The sequence below is a fragment of the Artibeus jamaicensis genome, unplaced genomic scaffold, assembly GCF_021234435.1.
Source record: "Artibeus jamaicensis isolate MK-2021 breed Jamaican fruit bat unplaced genomic scaffold, CSHL_Jam_final contig_233, whole genome shotgun sequence".
Classification (NCBI taxonomy): domain Eukaryota; kingdom Metazoa; phylum Chordata; class Mammalia; order Chiroptera; family Phyllostomidae; genus Artibeus; species Artibeus jamaicensis.
The window spans coordinates 47,684,692-47,702,972 of NW_026521486.1; the positions used below are offsets into that span (position 1 = coordinate 47,684,692).

The 18,281-nt window shown below is 42.8% G+C and overlaps 1 protein-coding gene and 1 pseudogene across 3 annotated transcripts in view; one reads left to right on the top strand and one right to left on the bottom strand.

The window, feature by feature from the left end:
* Window positions 1-18,281, bottom strand: part of ASB8 (ankyrin repeat and SOCS box containing 8) — a 33,164-nt gene that overhangs the window by 5,035 nt on the left and 9,848 nt on the right. The window contains exons 1-2 of one of the 3 annotated variants that reach the window (XM_037135677.2): window positions 4,353-4,461; window positions 765-924 (exon numbers count right to left, since the gene is read on the bottom strand). In XM_037135677.2, the coding sequence (XP_036991572.1) occupies window positions 765-893 (129 nt within the window). In that variant the 5' untranslated portion in view covers window positions 894-924; window positions 4,353-4,461. Of the gene's footprint in view, window positions 1-764; window positions 929-4,352; window positions 4,462-18,281 lie in introns of those variants that run through there. The other 2 variants (XM_037135668.2, XM_053661719.1) reach the window with 2 other exon arrangements.
* Window positions 9,906-17,781, top strand: LOC128626806 (ERO1-like protein alpha; annotated as a pseudogene).

The following is an 18,281-nucleotide window of genomic DNA, read 5'->3' on the forward strand; positions in this document are numbered from 1 at the left end:
TCTGATACCATTTTTACTGAGCACAAGCTAACACTGTAGGACTTTCTCCTCCCAGCCACTTCGCTCTGAAGCAGCTCCAGAGATCCAGGCGATACATAAGGATCTAAAGTTGTTAAAAAGAATGTACAGCAGTAACCATCTAGATGCATCTCCTAGTGACAAAAAATTACCCTGTAACTTCTCTTCCACAGGAATAATATACAGAAAAAGGTATCACAGACCTAGTCATGTAACAGAAATACTGAACAGCAGTGGTTAAATGTCAGATAGCAAGGTGTTTTCTTAAGGCAACAATTACCATGCATCTTAGGAGCTGGTACTATTCTTCCAGAAGTAGCAGCTGTTAAGACAGACACAGATGACATCTCTCTGCATAATCATAAACCACAAGGGTCTGAAAACCACTTCTACTTCCCTGGGCTCCTTTCTCCCTCAGTGTAACCTGTGTAGAAGGCTTTGAGCTTGCGGGATCCCATGGGATCTCTGCGCCAACCTAGAGATTTTACAAAGACCATGAGACTGGGGTTATCTAGAACATAATTCCTGAAGGAAAATATCAGATGCCCAAAGTAAAAAGGAGAGAGAAAGAGAAGCAAAACAGAGAAAATACACTTCAATGGCTGAGTGAGTACATTTAAGAAGATTGTAAAAACGCTGTGTCTAGAGCTGAGTCAAAGCCACAAATCCGCAATCCATTAGGGTCCCCCAGGAACTCTCCGGCCTCACCTCCCCAAGGACTGTCGCATCAGGAACAGCACACTCACCCCTCTGATGAGGTCCTCTACGTTGTCATGTGGGAAGGAACGAATGGCAGCGATCGTCCGGATCAAGCGCTCTGACAGAGAGTATTTGCTCTGAATGCTCTGCATAATATACCACATGCTGGAACTCATCAAGGCTCAGGGTGTGTTTACATGCTCCAAACTGCCTGGAACAAAGAAGTTTGAGGCATTTACAATATCGCTGAGCTACCTGTCCTCAGAGGCAGGAGTCCCCTAAGGCCTTCCTAACACTGAAAGCAGATTTCAAAGAGATCTGTGATCAATTAATATCATTTTCTCTCAATCATAAGGAAACAGATTAACAATAGTTCTCAGGGAGTTGGGTAACCAAACACAAATGACCTGACCCTGGAACCTCAGCTCCACTCCCTGAACTAGTACAGTCCATTTCCCTGAGACCCCCACCGAGTTCCGTGTGGGTTAAAACAAGAGCACAGAAAAAGGGGGATTTTTAAAAGATATTTTATTTATTTATTTTTAGAGAGAGGAAGGGAAGGAGAAAGAGTGGGAGAGAAACATCAATGTGTGGTTGCCTCTCATGTGTGCCCTACTGGGGACCTGGCCTGCAACCCAGGCATGTGCCCTGACTGGGAATCAAACCGGCGACCCTTTGCTTCACAGGCCTGTGCTAAATCCACTGAGCTACACCAGCCAGGGCAGGAAGGGGATTTTTTTTTAAAGGCTGAAGATGCCAAAAACCATTCTTTTCCTCCTCTGGATTTTGTGGTCTTAATCAGCACCACATTTAGATTATTTGTTACATTTGGCCTTGCAGTACAGTTACAGTCGTAGGGTTCCTCCATCTCAGTTGTAATCCAGGGGAAGGCAAGGTCCTTGTCTTCTACTTCTTGCCCATGTGGATGCTCCACGTCCACAATCTCCCAAAAAGTGGGTATTTAATACATATTGGTTGGTCGACTGGCTAAAGGGCATGGAAGTGACTGTCACGTGTGAGAAGAGGGGAGAAGCTATGAAACAAATACATTTTGTTAATGACAAGGCATCTGTGAAATAGTTTAAAATACATTCAGCAAAAAAGAAAATGGGAAATATTTGATGTAATATTCTAAAATAAGAAAGGAATGCAAAAGTACAATTCTGGAGTGATCTATGTGAAATTAGAAAAAAAATTCAGTTTACACCAAAGACACATGCTTGCAGTTGTAGGAAAGATATGAATGCAAAATGAATTAAAAATTTTAACAACTGGCCGTCTGTGACAGCTGAGAAACAGATTTGGGCAAATATATGTTGAAATCACATGACAGAAAGTTCTAAGATAGGAGAGGAAAATAATGCAATATACTTAAATTCAACTATGGTAGAAGTTTTGGCAATATAACAGCCACATACTAGTTGGGAAACATTTAAAATTACAGCAAACTAGGTGGAACATTTCCATGAAAAAGCACATGAGGTCTGTCAGGAAGGCATCAAACCATGTCATATAAAAACATTTATTGAAGATACAAAATATAAGAAACATTGTACATAAAACAATGACACCTCAGTCCCTTTCAAAGTAGGCACCTTGGGACATCACACAGTTATCTCAATTGCCATCAGCTGCCCTGTGGTGTTTTCCTGAATCTCACTGATGGTCTGAAATCTCTTCCCTTTCAAAGGTGATTTTAATTTTGGGAAAAGCCAGAAGTCACAGGGTGCCAAATCTGGGCTGTAGGGGGACTGAGTCACCTGGGTGATTTAATGTTTTGCATAAAAACTCTGTGTGAGACATGATGCATGAGCGGGCGCACTGTCGTGCTGAAGCTGCCAATCATCAGTTGCCCACAGCTTCAGACTTCTGAATCATCTGAATAGTTTCAGTGGGACTGTTCAAGCTCAAAGCAAAAACTGATGCAGATTCGTTGCTCTACTCCCTCAGGCATTTTTAATGCAACAGCCACACAGTACACATGCTCACTCACCGGCATTTACTGCCCCCACTGCCTAGTACGGTGAAGTCATCATTGTTCATGCATGTGCATTCCCATCTGCTTATCCTTATCTGCTGGGTTACACTGACGTCGCACAAACCATTCTCATTACATTAACAATGGCTAGACTTTTTCAACAATGGCTAAACTTTTTCCAGACACACCTCATATATAAAAAATTGTGCAGGAAATATGGTACGCAGTATCACCTTTCTTTGTGTAACTGTTTAGAGTCCATGTTCTTATTAAACTCTAAGTTCCTTGTAGGTTAATATAGTGTTATTTTCAATAGTACCTGGCATATGGCAGGTTCTCAATAAATATTTGTTGAACCAATGTAAAGTTTATTATTTTGGATCTTAAATAATTAAAAACTTGTTATTAAACATGTTAGAAATACGATGATTACCAAGGAAAAAGTCCTAAAATTACTTTGGTCATTTACTTCTATGTAACCTTTGCTTTTTGTGATAGAGTATCCTCTCATAAATTATGTAATATACTATACACTCTCATCATTTTTACTTTGCTAACCACTAGCCATTTTCCTGTTTTAAATATACACAGTACTAATTACTAGAATGCAAGTTAAAATTATTCAATTCATAAGTGTCAATAATCCCAATTGGGAATTCTTCTCCCCTATTTTATTATGAATAAGCTTACACTCTTGTTTACATGTCTTTCTGAAATTTCGTTGCTGGTTTAGAATTGGCATAATTTCTCCAACTGCCACTACACTCCTCAGAGACAAGGGTCTGCACCTGACACTTCTTTGTTGTAAGGAAAAAATGAAAAGACAGGGGTTCACTTAAGTCAGGACTCCAAGAATGGGGACAGAAGACAGAGCCTAGAAAGTGGAAGGCTTAGAGTGAAGTGGTTCTGTTAACCGATTCTGGGCTGTAAATAAACCCTGCAATCATTTTTGCTGCGCTCTTGGAACTCTTAACTCAGAATATGACCGGTGGTCCTCTGCTGCTGCCTCCAAATTCCTGGTGAAGAGTGAAGCTGGGGGCACATCGACAACAGCCACTGTCAGGAAGGGTCAAAAAAATCTAAACTTGACCTCTAATTCACCCCTTTCCTCTGCTGGAGCTGAAAGGCCTTTCTCTCCCGTTTTCTTTCACTTCGGAACCAGAGAAAACACCCAGGGTTTTTACTGCGAAGCTAGAAGCAAAATGGAAGAGAAGCGACGTTCAACAGCTCTGGTGCTTACGAGACCTCGGCTTCCGCCAGGACGGGGAGACCCTCGGCCCAGCCAGTGGGACTCCCAATCCCCATCGCACCGGCTGGGGAAGGGCTCGGAGCAGCCTCATCTCTCCGAGGTTAAGGGGCGGAGGGTAAGGGCACAAAATGCGAGACATGTGGTGTCACTTTCCGCATGGGCTCCCTAAAGATTGCAGCAACCCCAGCAGGTCTCCCGGAGCCAGTGCTTAGGGAGGTTCGCGCAATCTGCGCCGCCGGAGCCCCAGAAGAGGACCAACCCCCCGACCCGATCTGCCCCAGGCCGGGAAAGTGTCTCAAGCTCCAGGGCTAGCGGCCCCGAGCGGGCAGCGGAGGAAGCGTTACTGGGCATGCTGCGCCCGGCTAGGGAACCTGGGTGCAGGCATTCCCGCAGCGAGGGCTCACTCACCGAATCCTGGGGTTGAGCAGGGTCGTGAGAGCTGCTGTCAAATCGTGACCCGGAAGCAGAAGTTGTCACCGGTGGGCCCCTGTGTTTACAGTACTTAAAGAGCGGCTAGGAAGGGCGCCTGCGCACCGATAAGTTCCGTGTGCTGGACGCGCCTGCGCAGACTCCTGAAGCATCCACCGTCCTACTCAAGCTTATTTAACCGGTGACTTTCTTACCTTACTTAGAAGGGCTTTGCGCGCAGGCGCAATGTGGCATATTCGGCCGCTGCCCAGGGGCTCGAGGCTGCAGAGGAGCCGACAAAGCTCTCGCGCCCAGCTGCTCTGCCGACTTTGTAGGGCAGCACCGGCCTGGGCCAGTCCTGCAGTGGATCCATCCATGCCTCCCTGCCCCAGCCGCTGCACCCACTGTCCCCATCTGAGATCCGGCCTGGGCACCTCCACAGATTACTCCCAAAGTCGCTACACTAGTTCAGTTGTTTAGGTTAAGGAGACTGAAATGTTAGTAAGAAATGTCTTTACCAAATAAAAAACTTCCAGAATTATTCATAATATTGGAACGCATTTATGCTCCTTGGAGCCCTTGTGGACATTGTCAGCCCTCCCTCGGAAGGAGCTATGTACCAAAGATCAACAATGACCCAAAATGCAATGCGGTAGCCCAAATGTTGAGGACTGAAAACAGGCTGATAATACCGGGTCCCCCCCAGGGGGATGCTGACACCTCCGATGTACTCTTCATATAAAGCAGTGATTTGCAACCTTGTTCATCTCCTGGCACACATACACTAATTACTAAAATTCTGCCGTATACACCAAAAAGTATGTTTTTTCTGATCTGACAAAAAATAGGTATGGTTTTAATTTATTCACACAGGACAGCTACTGTTGTTTGGCTGTCATTCTTTATTTGCCAATCTAAGGGAAAAGGGGTCAGTGCCCCTGAGTAAATAGTCAGGTATTACATGTTTTAAAAATTCTAGTGGCACACCATTTGAAAATTGCTGACATTTGGAAGCCAGTAGCACATAATGGTGCATGTAAATGGTGAAGCAGCCCCAAAGACTCTACCTAGCGGCCTTTTTAACTGATAGTTCCCCAGCACCCACTTCCCAAAGCATTCTCTAAGCAACAAAATTTAACTAGTTTGAAAGTAAAGCAAGGCTCCGACAATCCATTCACATCAGTGAGGGAGGTGGTCAACTGGAAAAGCTCAGGGCCTGGGTGTGCCTCCTCTGAGTTCCAAACACAAAGGGGTTTTGCCACGCAGGAGCCATCCCCTCCCTCCAGCCTCTCTGCTGTGGTGAGATCGTCTAATACTCCAAAAGAAGCTGAAATCCAGACTTGTAAAAAGTGAAGTCTCCCAAACTGCAAATGTTAGCAACTTTTTTTTTTTTTAAGAATCATGTTTAAAAGCCAGCAACATTCAGCCCGCAAGCCACCAATCTCAGGACTGTACTGAAGGCTTCTTTGGTCGTTGACATAAAATAAGTCAGTGTGGGAGAGTGGTTTAGGGGCAGCCCTCTGACTGGGAGGAAGTCTAGAGGGTTGATTTGAAACTGTAGCTATGTACTAACTACATTGTTTTTCATTAGTAGATTTACTTGGGAAAGTTTGAAGGGACTTGAATAAGATTATGTGGAAGCTAGAGTTTCTCACCCCCACCCACCAAGTTATTCTAAAGCATTTGATCAAATCAGTGAACTTGAAATGGCTTAATTCTGGGCCCATTGCTTCTAAACCAGAAAACTATATTAGGGTGCTAAAGAACATTAAACCTCCAAACACAGGGGTGCACCGATCCAAAATGAAGGAGTGTGCCTGTGAGCCATCAGGGAAGACCCTAAGGAACATCAAGCCACCTACACGTCTTGTCCAGACCCAACCTTGTTTCAGTCAGTGCCTCTCAAACTTCGACTCCTGTGTCTAGAACTGTGTGACTCACATTCATCGCCCTGTGGTATATCCTCCCCTGAGCCCCCTGGATCCTGTACTTGGCTGGAGGATCAGTGAGGTGAGAAGCAGAGACTTGCTAAGTCTCCCTCTCTGTAGATCAAGGCGATGCTCTAATTAGCAGCACACACGGCTTTCTCAAAGTAGAGCACAGCTTCACACAACTGATCTCTTGAGGGGTTGGTGACTGCCCCTCTGGCCTTCATCTCACTAAGTCTAGCTCTAGTGAGTCCACTGCTCTGACTCAGAGCATCTACTGTCCAAAAGGAGGAGGGCCCCACCTGTACACAACAGAAATAATGGAGTCAAAGAGACCCAGCAAAAGAAAGCTCTGCATTTGAAGGGTGGCATCCATGCCTTCTCTGAGGTTCCATGCCTTGGCAGCCCTTATTCAATGTCAAGTGGCAACCAGGATGGTACAAAGAAAAAAACATAATACAGAAGACTTAGGTTTTTGTCCTAGATTGGTAGTTATTTCATTCCATTTGAGGTGGATTGGGGCATCAGTATTCTCATTTGCAAAGAGAGAGAGCATGGGCTGATGTAATTTCTAAATATCCCTCTATTTCTATAAATTCTGAATCTACCTTATTTCTAAGCAAAAATTCCTGCTCCCTACATTTTTACTCCCTAGTCCAAATAAGAAAGTTTTATGGCTATCATAATGCTAATATATTAATGGCACCTGTGAAGGCTTACTTATAAGACAGCCAAGGCTACGTAGTTTCCGTTATTTTTGCTTCTTCTGACTCCTCATTTCTAGAACAGGGTAAAGACATTGGTGATACCCAGCTTCAATTTTTTTTTAATCCTTACCTGAAGACTTTTTTTTCTCCATTGCTTTTAGAGAGAGAGGAAGGGTAAGAGAGAAACATCAATGTGAGAAAGAAGCATCAGTGGGTTGTCTCCCGTACACGTGCGGGCCAGGGATCAGCACCCAGACTGCAGACTGAACCCACAACCTAGGTACGTGCCCTGAGTAGGAATAGAACCCGCAACCTTTCGGTATTGGGAAAATGCTCCAACCAACTGAGTGACACCAGCCAGGACCGAGCTTCATTTTTTAAATATTATTTTTAAGATAAAATGTTCAAGAATACAAAAAAACTAAAAACAGTATGATGAACTCATTTTATCCATCACTTATGTTTAACACATGAACATTTTGCCAAATATTTTAAATCTAATTTTTGTTTCTTTGTTGCTCTATGCAGCTTTAGGGTTTTGAAACGAACTACTCAAACAGTATTTCCAGTTCCACAGCTTTGGGGAATTCTTTTTAATGAGGCTTGATTTGACATCCCTTAACATTTCTAAAAATCTCAGCTATCTCATGTTTACTTATCCATCTCTTCCTTGAAAAAGATGAACTTTTCCCCTGTGCTGTTTCATCTCCCAAAATTTCTTAGCTGATTATGCACGGGTATGTGAAGTCTGTGAAACTCCCGGCATGTTATAAACACAAGAATGAATAGTCTCCCAGGGAGTGATTAAATAGGCCACACATACAGATTATTTTACAGTGTTTCTGAGAATCTACTGCACGACCAAAGGAGATTTCAGATCCATTCATCTGTCCATTCACCAAACATTTTACTGCGCACCTACTTTGTTCCCAGCTCAGTGCTCGGCAGTGCAGGGAAGATAGAGACGGAAAGACATTCCCTTTGTATCAAGGGTGGAAGACTAATTTGCAAATGGTTAACTGCCATTAAAGATCATTTCAATGAAGTTTTTATGTGCAGGGTTGATGTTAAAGAACAGTTCTACTTCACAGTGAGATCAAGATAGTGTATGGAGGGAGGGTCTGTGAAGATGTTTTTGGGGAGAAATGTTTGTGCTGTTGAGCCCCCACTCTCTTCACACCCAGAGGGAGAGACAGTACTTCTGCTGTACCTTCTCCTCAAGCCTAAGGAGGGGCTTCTGTGGGACTAGAGAACTTGGGAGTTGTTCTTTACAGTTGTAAAACACGGAGAACCGCACCAACTCTTACCTATAAACTAAAAGAAGGCAGTAGCCGTGAAGCAGAGGTGGCCGCACTGCGATCCACTGGTATTGATACAGGGTGCAGCCAAGGGGGCCCCCCCAAAAAAAAGATTTGGAATGATGTCCAAAACTCAAAGTGTATAGGAATATTAGAGAGACATATAAGATGTCCTCACCCCTTCCCCCCTCCCATACGTGTGAGTTGGGGAGAAGGGACACATGGAGCAGAAACATGCAGGGCTGTTTTTTATAGCCACAGCCTTGCAGCTAATCCACAGCATGCTCATTTAACATATCTATAGCCTTTGGCGGGTCACTTGGATATGTTAAATGGCTGTGGCCAGGCTTGGAACTAGGAAGATGAAATCACATCCCTCAAGATGTAACTGGGGGCAGGTCCCCCCAAGTTACAGCACCTGCGAGGGAGCTTGGAGAAGATTGGCTCCAGGACATGGGGCGATAACTGCCCAGACTAACGATGGCAGCCCAGTAAACTTGAAATAATACAGAAATACTGGCAGGTGTAACTGATCGTGGGAGGAGTTGGAAATAGGGGTACAGAGGAAGATTGGCGTGAAGATTTAAAACCCAGACATGGCAGCCATTGGGGGGGAGCCATGCAGTTTCAGTAAAGTAAGGGTCCCCTCTTGGCCAGGTGAAGGGAGAGCCATGCGGTTTTGGGCAGAGTGAGGACACCCTCTTGGCGAGGTGAAAGGGAAAACCACGCAGCTTTGCCAGAATGGAGATCCCTGCATCCAGGTGAAGAAGAAAGCCACATGCTTTTGGTGGAGTGCAGACCTCTGCAGCTTTGGTAGAAGAGGCCCACGCAGCTTTGGGATGCCCCCTCTGGCCACGTGGCCTGGAAAGCAGGAGAGACTTTGACTGGAACTTGGTACAAAGAACTCTTGCCAGTGGACCGTGAGAGGGTACCATATGACTTTGGATTAACTAGAGAGAGATCCTGCCTGCACGGTGACACAGTTGATGGTGCCAGTGGCCTGAAAAACAGATGTGTGCTCTTTTCCTGATTTACGGTACCCACAGTTGGGACAGTGGGAGAAGGGGGGGTGGTGGGGGTGGTGTGTGTGTGTGTGTTTGTGTGTGTGTGTATACCCTAAAGGACTTTGATATTTTAATGGAGGTGTTAGGCCTGAATAGCATTAAACAAACATTTCATTTCCTTTTCACAAATCTCTAGCATTGAGAGATGTCTTTCCAATTGGCAGCGGACAGAAGATATTAGTAGATATCTACTAATTAGCCCAGTAGATATTAGTATACTGTCCTCTGGGGGGGGGCTGTTGTTCTGTAACAGTTTTTGGTGTCCCTAGGTGGGCCCAAATATTGCCCCCCCTTGGACCTCTGTTCGGTAACAGTATTCCCAAGTTTGGGAGGGATGACGCATGTGTAAATGTTTCCCTGGGTCAGCTGGGGGTCACAGGGAAGACAGGCAGCACGAGGTTGCCTTCGGTGCATTAATAAGGGCTCTCTGGAGGCGTGGAAGGAGCCAGTGACCACAAGTGAGATATGAACGCAGAAATCCTAGAACCTACAGAGGTTGTCACAAGCAGCCATCTGTGTCTGTCTAGGACAAAGGGACTCAAGTGGGAGGTCTCTGATGACCCCAATCTCCGAAGAACCTTTAATAGCACTCTACAAGAAAGTGAGTCAACTTTAGCCATCTGCCAGACCCAGGTAGTGCAGACCCATTCTATCAAAACTGAACTGCCCTACCCCCTCAGCTGCTCTGCCTCCTCCCACTTTACGCAGCAGATCAAAAAGCAGTCAGCTAGTGGGGGTGGAGGCAGCTGAGGCAGGAGGTCTCATGCAGGGCAGGGGGAGAAGGGCATGTCTTAGACTAGCCCCTTAGAATGCAGACTGAAGTATCTGGTTACCATCTTGGACTGGAAATATTCTATTTACTAAGTGAGGGCTCTTTTATGACATAAAGCTACTGCCAATTATAGAAGAATGAACCAAAATATTAGAAAAATCTGTTCAATTTTCCATTCAGGGGCAAGGGAAGATTATTACCTCCTAATAACTATTTGTTAAAAGATTTTATTTACTTATCTTTAGAGGGGAAAGAGAGGGGGAGAGAAACATCAATGTATGGTTGCCTCTAGTGCATCCCCTTCTGGGAACTGGCCTGCAACCCAGGTATGTGCCCTGACTGGGAATCGAACTGCAATCCTCTGGTTCACAGGCCTACACTCAATCCACTGAGCTACACCAGCCAGGTCCTAATAACTATTTTTAATAGATAATAAAAGCCACAAAGTAAAGTGTATTTTGATTGCATCCCACGAATCTTGCATTTAACATTCCAACTTTATATATTTTAATTTATTTCTGTTCTTCATATATTGATTACAAGTGATTGCATAAATTGGTTTTTGTTTTTTAAAAATGTATTGTATATCTAAGGCTTTTTTTTATTATTTTCTTCTTCTCTCCCCTGCTCATGCCAGGCCTGCTCTCAAGAAGTGTTCATTAGACGGTGTTGATTGACAGTACAACTACTGCTCCTACTTTCAGACCTTGGCATAAACTTGAACTAGAAATTTGATAATGATGTTTTGCTTGTAATTATTGCTGCTATCACTGTTCAACCTGTGTTAGTATTTAGTGCCCGAGAGTAGATGCCATCGAGCTGTTACAGATCTCGGTGTCCTGCTCTTTGAGCACTGCGGCTCCCTATTGGCCACGGGCCTTTCTGGAGTGAAAAACTTCTTTCTTCACCTGCTGGCTCCAAACCCTGCCCTGATTTCAAGTGCAGTCCTAGAGCGACAGTGTGCTGGAGGAGAGGAAGCCTGCCTTGCAGCCTAAGTGGTTACAGGAAGCCTTTCGAAAGAATTTTCTGGCGTCTGGCCAGAACCCATTGATTCTCCTTCTGTCTAAAAAGGCCTCATTCCTCTTTGGGCACCACCTGGCCAATGTTGATGGCAAAGCTTTCCTGACCCCCTTCCAAAAGAAACTAGGAAGGAGTGATTCCTTACACATCAGCTTTTCTCCCATGGGGGGCGGGGGGAGGAAAGAAAGAAAGAAAAAAGGAGAAAACAACCAAAAGAAAGACTGAGGTACCCTAAGAGCAAGGGGAGAGAGAGAGAGGAATCAATCAAAATTAACAAAGTTAGGTGAAAAATAAGATCCAAGTGCCAGAACAGGTGAGATAAATAAGCCTTCCTTCATTAACGTAATAGTCTATTCCTCTTTACTTGCATTTCCTCAATTTTGGGGGGTGATTGCTTACAGCATATTCCTTATTTTAGAAACAACGCAATATTATGCAAACACCATCCAGACCAAGTTTCCATGTCTGATCATAGCTCTAATTGCTTCACCTATCTATGCGAATTATGTCATCTAAGTGTCTGTTTACTGATCTGCACAGCGGGATGAGAGTCACCACACACACCTACCCCAAGGGCTAATTTTACAGAACTTAGATCATATTTGTGGAGAGTGGCTGTGTAAACTATATAAATGCTGGTTCTTGTCTACATCATCTTTGCATTATTTTGTATTTGTTCAAGGAGGTTACGAAACATCTGAGCTTCCCAGTTACATTTTCAGCACCTCTAAGAGGGCAACTTAGATTCCCTGCACGTACCTCCTGGCCCCAGCATGGGCCCAAACTCCCAGCAGGTATTGGGTCAATGCAAACGGAATCGAACTAGCATGAACTGGCCCCCAAGAGCCAGGGACAGTGGGTGCCTCCCTGTGCTGGTCTGAGAAAGAACTCCCAGGCACTATGAAAGGAAGATGGAAAGGGAGCTTTGGAAATAGAGTAGAAGAAAAAAGGAGTTCAGAGAACTATAATGTCAGCCTCATGAAATTTTTTGTGCACTTAAACCTTGTCCTAGAGAAACTAATTCACCAGAGAAAAGAACAGTATTAATGTGCAGTAGGGGTAGTCTCGCAAGACGTGCCATTGGGATTAAACAAGGACTTCTTTCAGGAACTGCTCAGGGGCAGACAAGCTCCCAGTATTCAAACTCCACTCTTTTTATTCTTCCCCTTCACTCTCCCTAAGGCTCGGGGAAATTTATGAATCACTGTTTTATGTTTTTAAATTAGCTTTTCATTAATGTTTTATTACTTCTGGCTCTACAGTCAGTCCACTATCCAAATAATTTTGAAAGATTTTGAAACTTCAAAGAGAAAAATTGTCTGAGGGATTTTGAAAAAAAATTATAGTAAAAATACAAATAACATTGTTAATAATAATATTTAAATTTCTTATTATGATGCTATTTTCCCAAAAATGTGGGCAATTATAGCTAAATTTCCTAGCAAATCAAGACTGCAATAGACAAACTCCAGAAGGAGAAATTTTCAGATTGTTCAAGGGAGGAAAACTAACAGAGGAAATGCCACCTGCTTGGTACCAGTGGGTGGTCTAGACTGATCTGGAGAATCCTGCTGGCAAGGAAATGATTGGAATCTCTGAATCAATTTCAGGGGCTTGAGAAGCAAACTATGGTTGATCTCAGAATTTTGTGCTCACTTGAGTCCAGTGCTACATGGGAGTATGTCTCCCCCTGGAGGGAAAATAGAGCATTTGCTCCTTCAGGCTTCTTGCTCAGAGTTCAATAATAATTAGTTCTTCATCCATCCATCCATCCAATAGATACTTATTAATTTCTATTACTGTAATGTTCCTTATGATAGATGCCAAATACCCAGATGAAAAATAAGATCCACATGGTCCTTACCTTCAGGGAAACTGTAGTTTAGTGTGAGAAATACGCATTAGATAAGGAATCCTGAATGCTTAAAAAAAATCACAATAGAGATTAGAAAAAGTTTGGAAGGCAATATGGCCATTTAACAGAGTACCCCAGTCATACTAGGAGGTCAATGAAAACTTGCGTGAGCACAGACCTGGGTCTGAAAGACCTATTTTCAGACCTTGGGAAGTGCAGGGAGTGGGCTTTCCAGAAAATGAAAGAGTGTTCAGACTCCAAGGGAAAAGAACTTAGGAAGCTGGAGAAAGAGAAAGAGGCCAGAATAAGGAATTGGGGATACAAGTTGAAGCTGGAAAAGTAGAAATGTTCCAGATCAGGCAGTGTCTTGGGGGAAATGTTAAGGATTCTAAACTATACCCAAAAAGAATAGGAAGCTAATAATAGGTTTTATAACCACATTTGTGTTTTCCAGGATCACTTTGCTTTCCTAATAGATAGTGGATTATAGATGAGAAAGAATAAGGATTAAAACAGGGAAAACGGAAGTTAGGTGATCTAGGCAAGAAATAATGGGGACTTGGACTAGGGTAGTGGCCATAAAAAAAGAGAGAAGGTGGAATTTGAAGTATTTTACTGTGAGAATTGATACAACTTGGTGATTTACTATAAAATGAAGATGAAGGAGTACAGATTGCCAAGAATGATTCCTAGATTTTTTTTTTTTGTGAGCTCCTAGATGAACTAAGGAGCCATTTACAAAGATAGGAACTGGAGAAGAAACGTACGTGTGTGTGTGTGTGTGTGTGTGTGTGTGTGTGTGTGTGTGTCAGGGGGGAGGGGTCTGATCAAATATCAGCTCATCAAATATTCATTAAGGTATCTGATATGTGGCGGGCACTGTATTTGGCACTAGACACTGGAAGTTAAAAAGCAAAGGCAAGACAGGATCCTCACCTGAAAACAACTTCTGATTAACAGAGTTATCCTTTAATAACTCTTGATACAATAACTCTTGATACAATATAAAGTATCTATGCAAGAATGAACAATATCCAGAAGGAGCCGAGAAACAAGGCACCTGTGCACAACCTGGGGGTTCAGGGGAGAACTTCTAGAGGAGATGATAACTGAACAAAGTCTCAGGGTTACAGGGAGTAAATACAGTAACAGAAGTTGGGAGTTTCCCCCATCCTGGCCAGGGAAAAAGAAGGAATAGTTTATTTAGACCACCATTCTATTGAAAACAATTAAAATACTAGCTAGATTTTTTTAATCTCCTTAAAAGTATTCAAGAGTTTCAAATGGGATTCTTTAAATACTTATAGTCCCAATTCTATTCCAAGCAGAAAAATGACAACTTCAAAAATTCTCTACAAAACAAATATAACACGGAAACTAAAATCTGAAAAAGGTTGTACAGAAGAGAAAACTACATAGCAACCTCATTCATTAATATCAGTGCAAAAATCCTAAAGAAAATATTAGCAAATGGAATCAAACAGCATGACATGTTATGACCAAGTGGAAATTGTTTCTGAAATGCAAAGATGGTTTAATGTTAGGAAATACATTAATATTTTAATAATAACTATATATTTTAAAAGGTCTTGTAGTTATCTCCATAGTGCTGGGAAAACATGTGAGGAAGTTCAAGGTGTATTCCTAATAAAATAATTTTCAAAGGAAGAAGAAAAGAATATTTTCTCAGCATCATAGAGCATCTTGCTTACTGGCATCTTAATATTTTAACAGGAAAACACTGGAGCCATTCCTGCTAATGTCAAAAACAAAACAAGGATGTCCACTCTCACCATAACACCCAACATGGTGTTGGAAGTTATTTGCCAGTGTTGCTACAGAGAAAACAAGCAAATGTATGAAAATAATAAATAATATGATGGTGTGTCTAGAAAATGGAAGCAATCCAACGAAACACTACTGCAAACAAAGAGATGATTCAGGGCCCTAGCGGGTGGCTCAGTTACATGGAGCACCATCCCGTCGCACCAAGGTTGTGGACTCCATCCCTGGTCAGGGCACATACAAGAGTCAGCCAGTGAATGCATCAATGGTTGCAAAAGAAAATGGCAGCATAAGGAAATGAATATTTTTCACTGATGGCTACAAGATTTCTGTGTAAAAACAAAAAGAGCTATCTACAGACTTATATCTAAACTACATCCAAGCATTAATGTGCATTAGAGTGTAAGATAGCCTTTGTAAGATACCTGTTTGGAAAAGAGATAAGGACACACATTACAGAATTTCACCAGTGGGTTTGATGGAATTTTGACCAAAAGGGAAAATCCAAGAGGCCTTCTATTTTCTCTATTTGAAAGAATTAAGGACTTGACTTCTGGTCAAGATGGTGGCATAGGCAGACATGGCTTGCCTCTGTACACAACCACGACAATATTGAAACTGAAATATAGAACAGCCATCACTCAGAACTCACTGAAATTGAGTTTTGAGTAGATGTCTGACAACTACATAATAAAAGACTGGTAGGAGGGGCGCAAGGCAGAACAGGCTGTTCTCACACCAACTGTGGTGTATAAAAATTCAGGAGGGACATCTCAGGAGCAAGGAGTTCCAGTCCCACACCAGGCCCCCAACCCAAGGTTCCAGTGCCAGAAAGATAAGTCCCCACAACTTCTGGTTGCAAAAAACCAGTGGGGCTCTGACACCGGGAGGAGGCTTGATGGGCACCAGTGGCAGGCAGGGAGAGGCTGAGTATCTGGCATCAAGGGGCGCAGAAGCCATTGTCCCCTTTCTGGGCCCTCCCCTACAGAGTTCACATATTGGTGCCTTAACTAAGATTCCATCAACCTGGCGGGTTGATGCTCTTTGACCCACACTTTGTAGATCCCCAGAGACTCCACCCCACCCAACTTATGGGTCCACTCAAGCTGCTTTGCCATGTGAAAGGCTCATGCTTCACAACTTTATAAATCCTCTCAAATGAGCAGCAGCTGGCCTCAGTGAGCCCCAGACCCAGAACTAGCAGCCTAGATTCACAGCTTGACTTCACTTGGAAATCTCTAACCCCAAAACAAGTAGCAGCCATCTCACATTGCTTCATAGTTCAGGAAGGATGGCTTCCTTCCTGGCAAGACACAGGTCGGGACTGATCTTGGCCTCCATCACCCGGGAAACCCCAGGGCCAGCACACCCAATGGACAGCTACAGATCACTTGGAGTACCACCACCCTGCCCTGCACAGCTGATCCTACATTGAGAGCAGAGGTTGATGGTCAGTGGTCACAGCCAAATGTTGCAGCTGACTGGCCTGGGTAGATCCCTCCCATTGATCTGCCAACAGCAACCAAGACTCAACTACAAGAGGTGGGTGTACTCAGCCCACATGAAGGGTGCACCTTGAGTACCCAGCCTGGGTAACAGAGGAGGCCTACAGGACACCTACTACATTAGGCCACACCACCAAGACACAGAGTCAAAGCAACTCTACCTCACACATAGAAACAAACTCAGGGAGGCTGCCAAAATGAGGACACAAAGAAACATGGCCCAAATGAAAGAACAGATCAAAACTCCAGAAAAAGAACTACACAAAAGGGAGATAAGCAATCTATCAGATGCAGAATTCAGAATGCTGACTTTATAAGGATGCTCAAGGAACTTAGTGAAGACCTCAGCAGCATAAAAAAGACTCGGTCAGAAATGAAGGATATACTAATTGAAAGAAAGACCAATTTACAGGGAAATAATAATAGAGTGGATGAAGCCGAGAATCAAATCAGTGATTTGGAACATAAGAAAGCAAAAAACAACCAATCAGAAAACAAGAAGAAAAGAATCCCAAAAAAATGAGGATAGTGTGAGCTGCCTGTGGGACAACTTTAAGCAAGCCAACATTCGCTTCATAGGGGTGCCAGAAGGAGAAGAGAAAGATCAAGATATTGGAAATCTATTTGAAAAAATAGTAAAAGAAAACTTACCTAATTTGCTGAAGGAAATAGACATGAAAGTCCAGGAAGCACAGAGCATCCTAAACAAGATGGATGCATAGAGACCCACCCCAAGATGCATCATAATTAAAATGCTAAAGGTTAAAGATAAAGAGGGGTTGGGTGTGGGAGAATGGGTGAGAGGTGAGGGGATTAAGAAGCACAAACAGGTGGTCACAGAATATCCATGGGGATGTAAAGTACAGTATAGGAAATGGAGTAGCCAAAGAACTTACAGGAATGACACGTGGACATGGACCATGGTGGGGGAATTGCCTGAGGGAGTGCGAGGTGCAGGGTGGGGGGGTGGGAAATGAGGAAAATCAGGACAACTGTAATAGCATAATCAATAAAATATAATTTAAAAAAGAAAAAAAATTAAGATCTTTATCTAAAGTATTACCATTCTCTGGGCACAGAGATTTTCAACTATTCACTGGAAATGAAGTTCAATATTTAGAAAACAAAGTTATTCTTGGAAATATTTCACAAAGTCAAATCATTTTTGTATTATGTTCATTTTTTGTTTGGGCTAGAAAATGGAGCACGATCATTACAGGCAGAATTTAATCTGCATTATAGAAATATTTCCAAATTATGGGTTGTGTTGGTAAGCTTAAATGTCAAATGTGGGAAAATATTCAGATGCAGGGTTTGGACACTGCTTTGAAGGTCTTATTTTCAAAGAAACTGAGAAGTATGCAGAAAGTAGGCTCACTTATGAATACCATCTAACCAAACAAGAAATAGTATCATTGTTTCTTGCATTTGCAAGAATTTCAAAAGTGTAAAAGAATTGGAAAACTTCAGGAACTTGCTGCAGAATACTCATTAAAAAATTAGTTGAAATGTGCCTGTTTCTGGAAATGGAGGCCAGAGTAGAAGAGCAATGAAAGTTAAAAGTCAAAATTTTTATATAAAGTCACTTTCCTTTTTAAAAATTTTTTAGAGAGAGGGGAAGGGATGGAAAAAGACGGAGAGAAACATCAGTGTGCAGTTGCCTGTTGTACGCCCCTACAACACAGGCATGTAATCAGACTGTCAACCCTTTGGTTCATAGGCCAGCACTCAATCCACTAAGCTACACAAGCCAGGGCTAAAGTTACTTGCATGAAAAGAGGATTATATTATTTAGCAAGCAGTTTTATCTTGTAACTGAGTTGAATTTAAATATATATGTTATTATCAGTCAAAGTAATACTTCAATACTGTGGCACATATTTTATAGTTTAATATTGAATAAAATCAGGATTATCAAATTTTAAAAAAGGAATAAAAGTAAGGATTTTCATGGGGGAAATATAGGAAATGATAGACTACAAATAAAAGATTAGA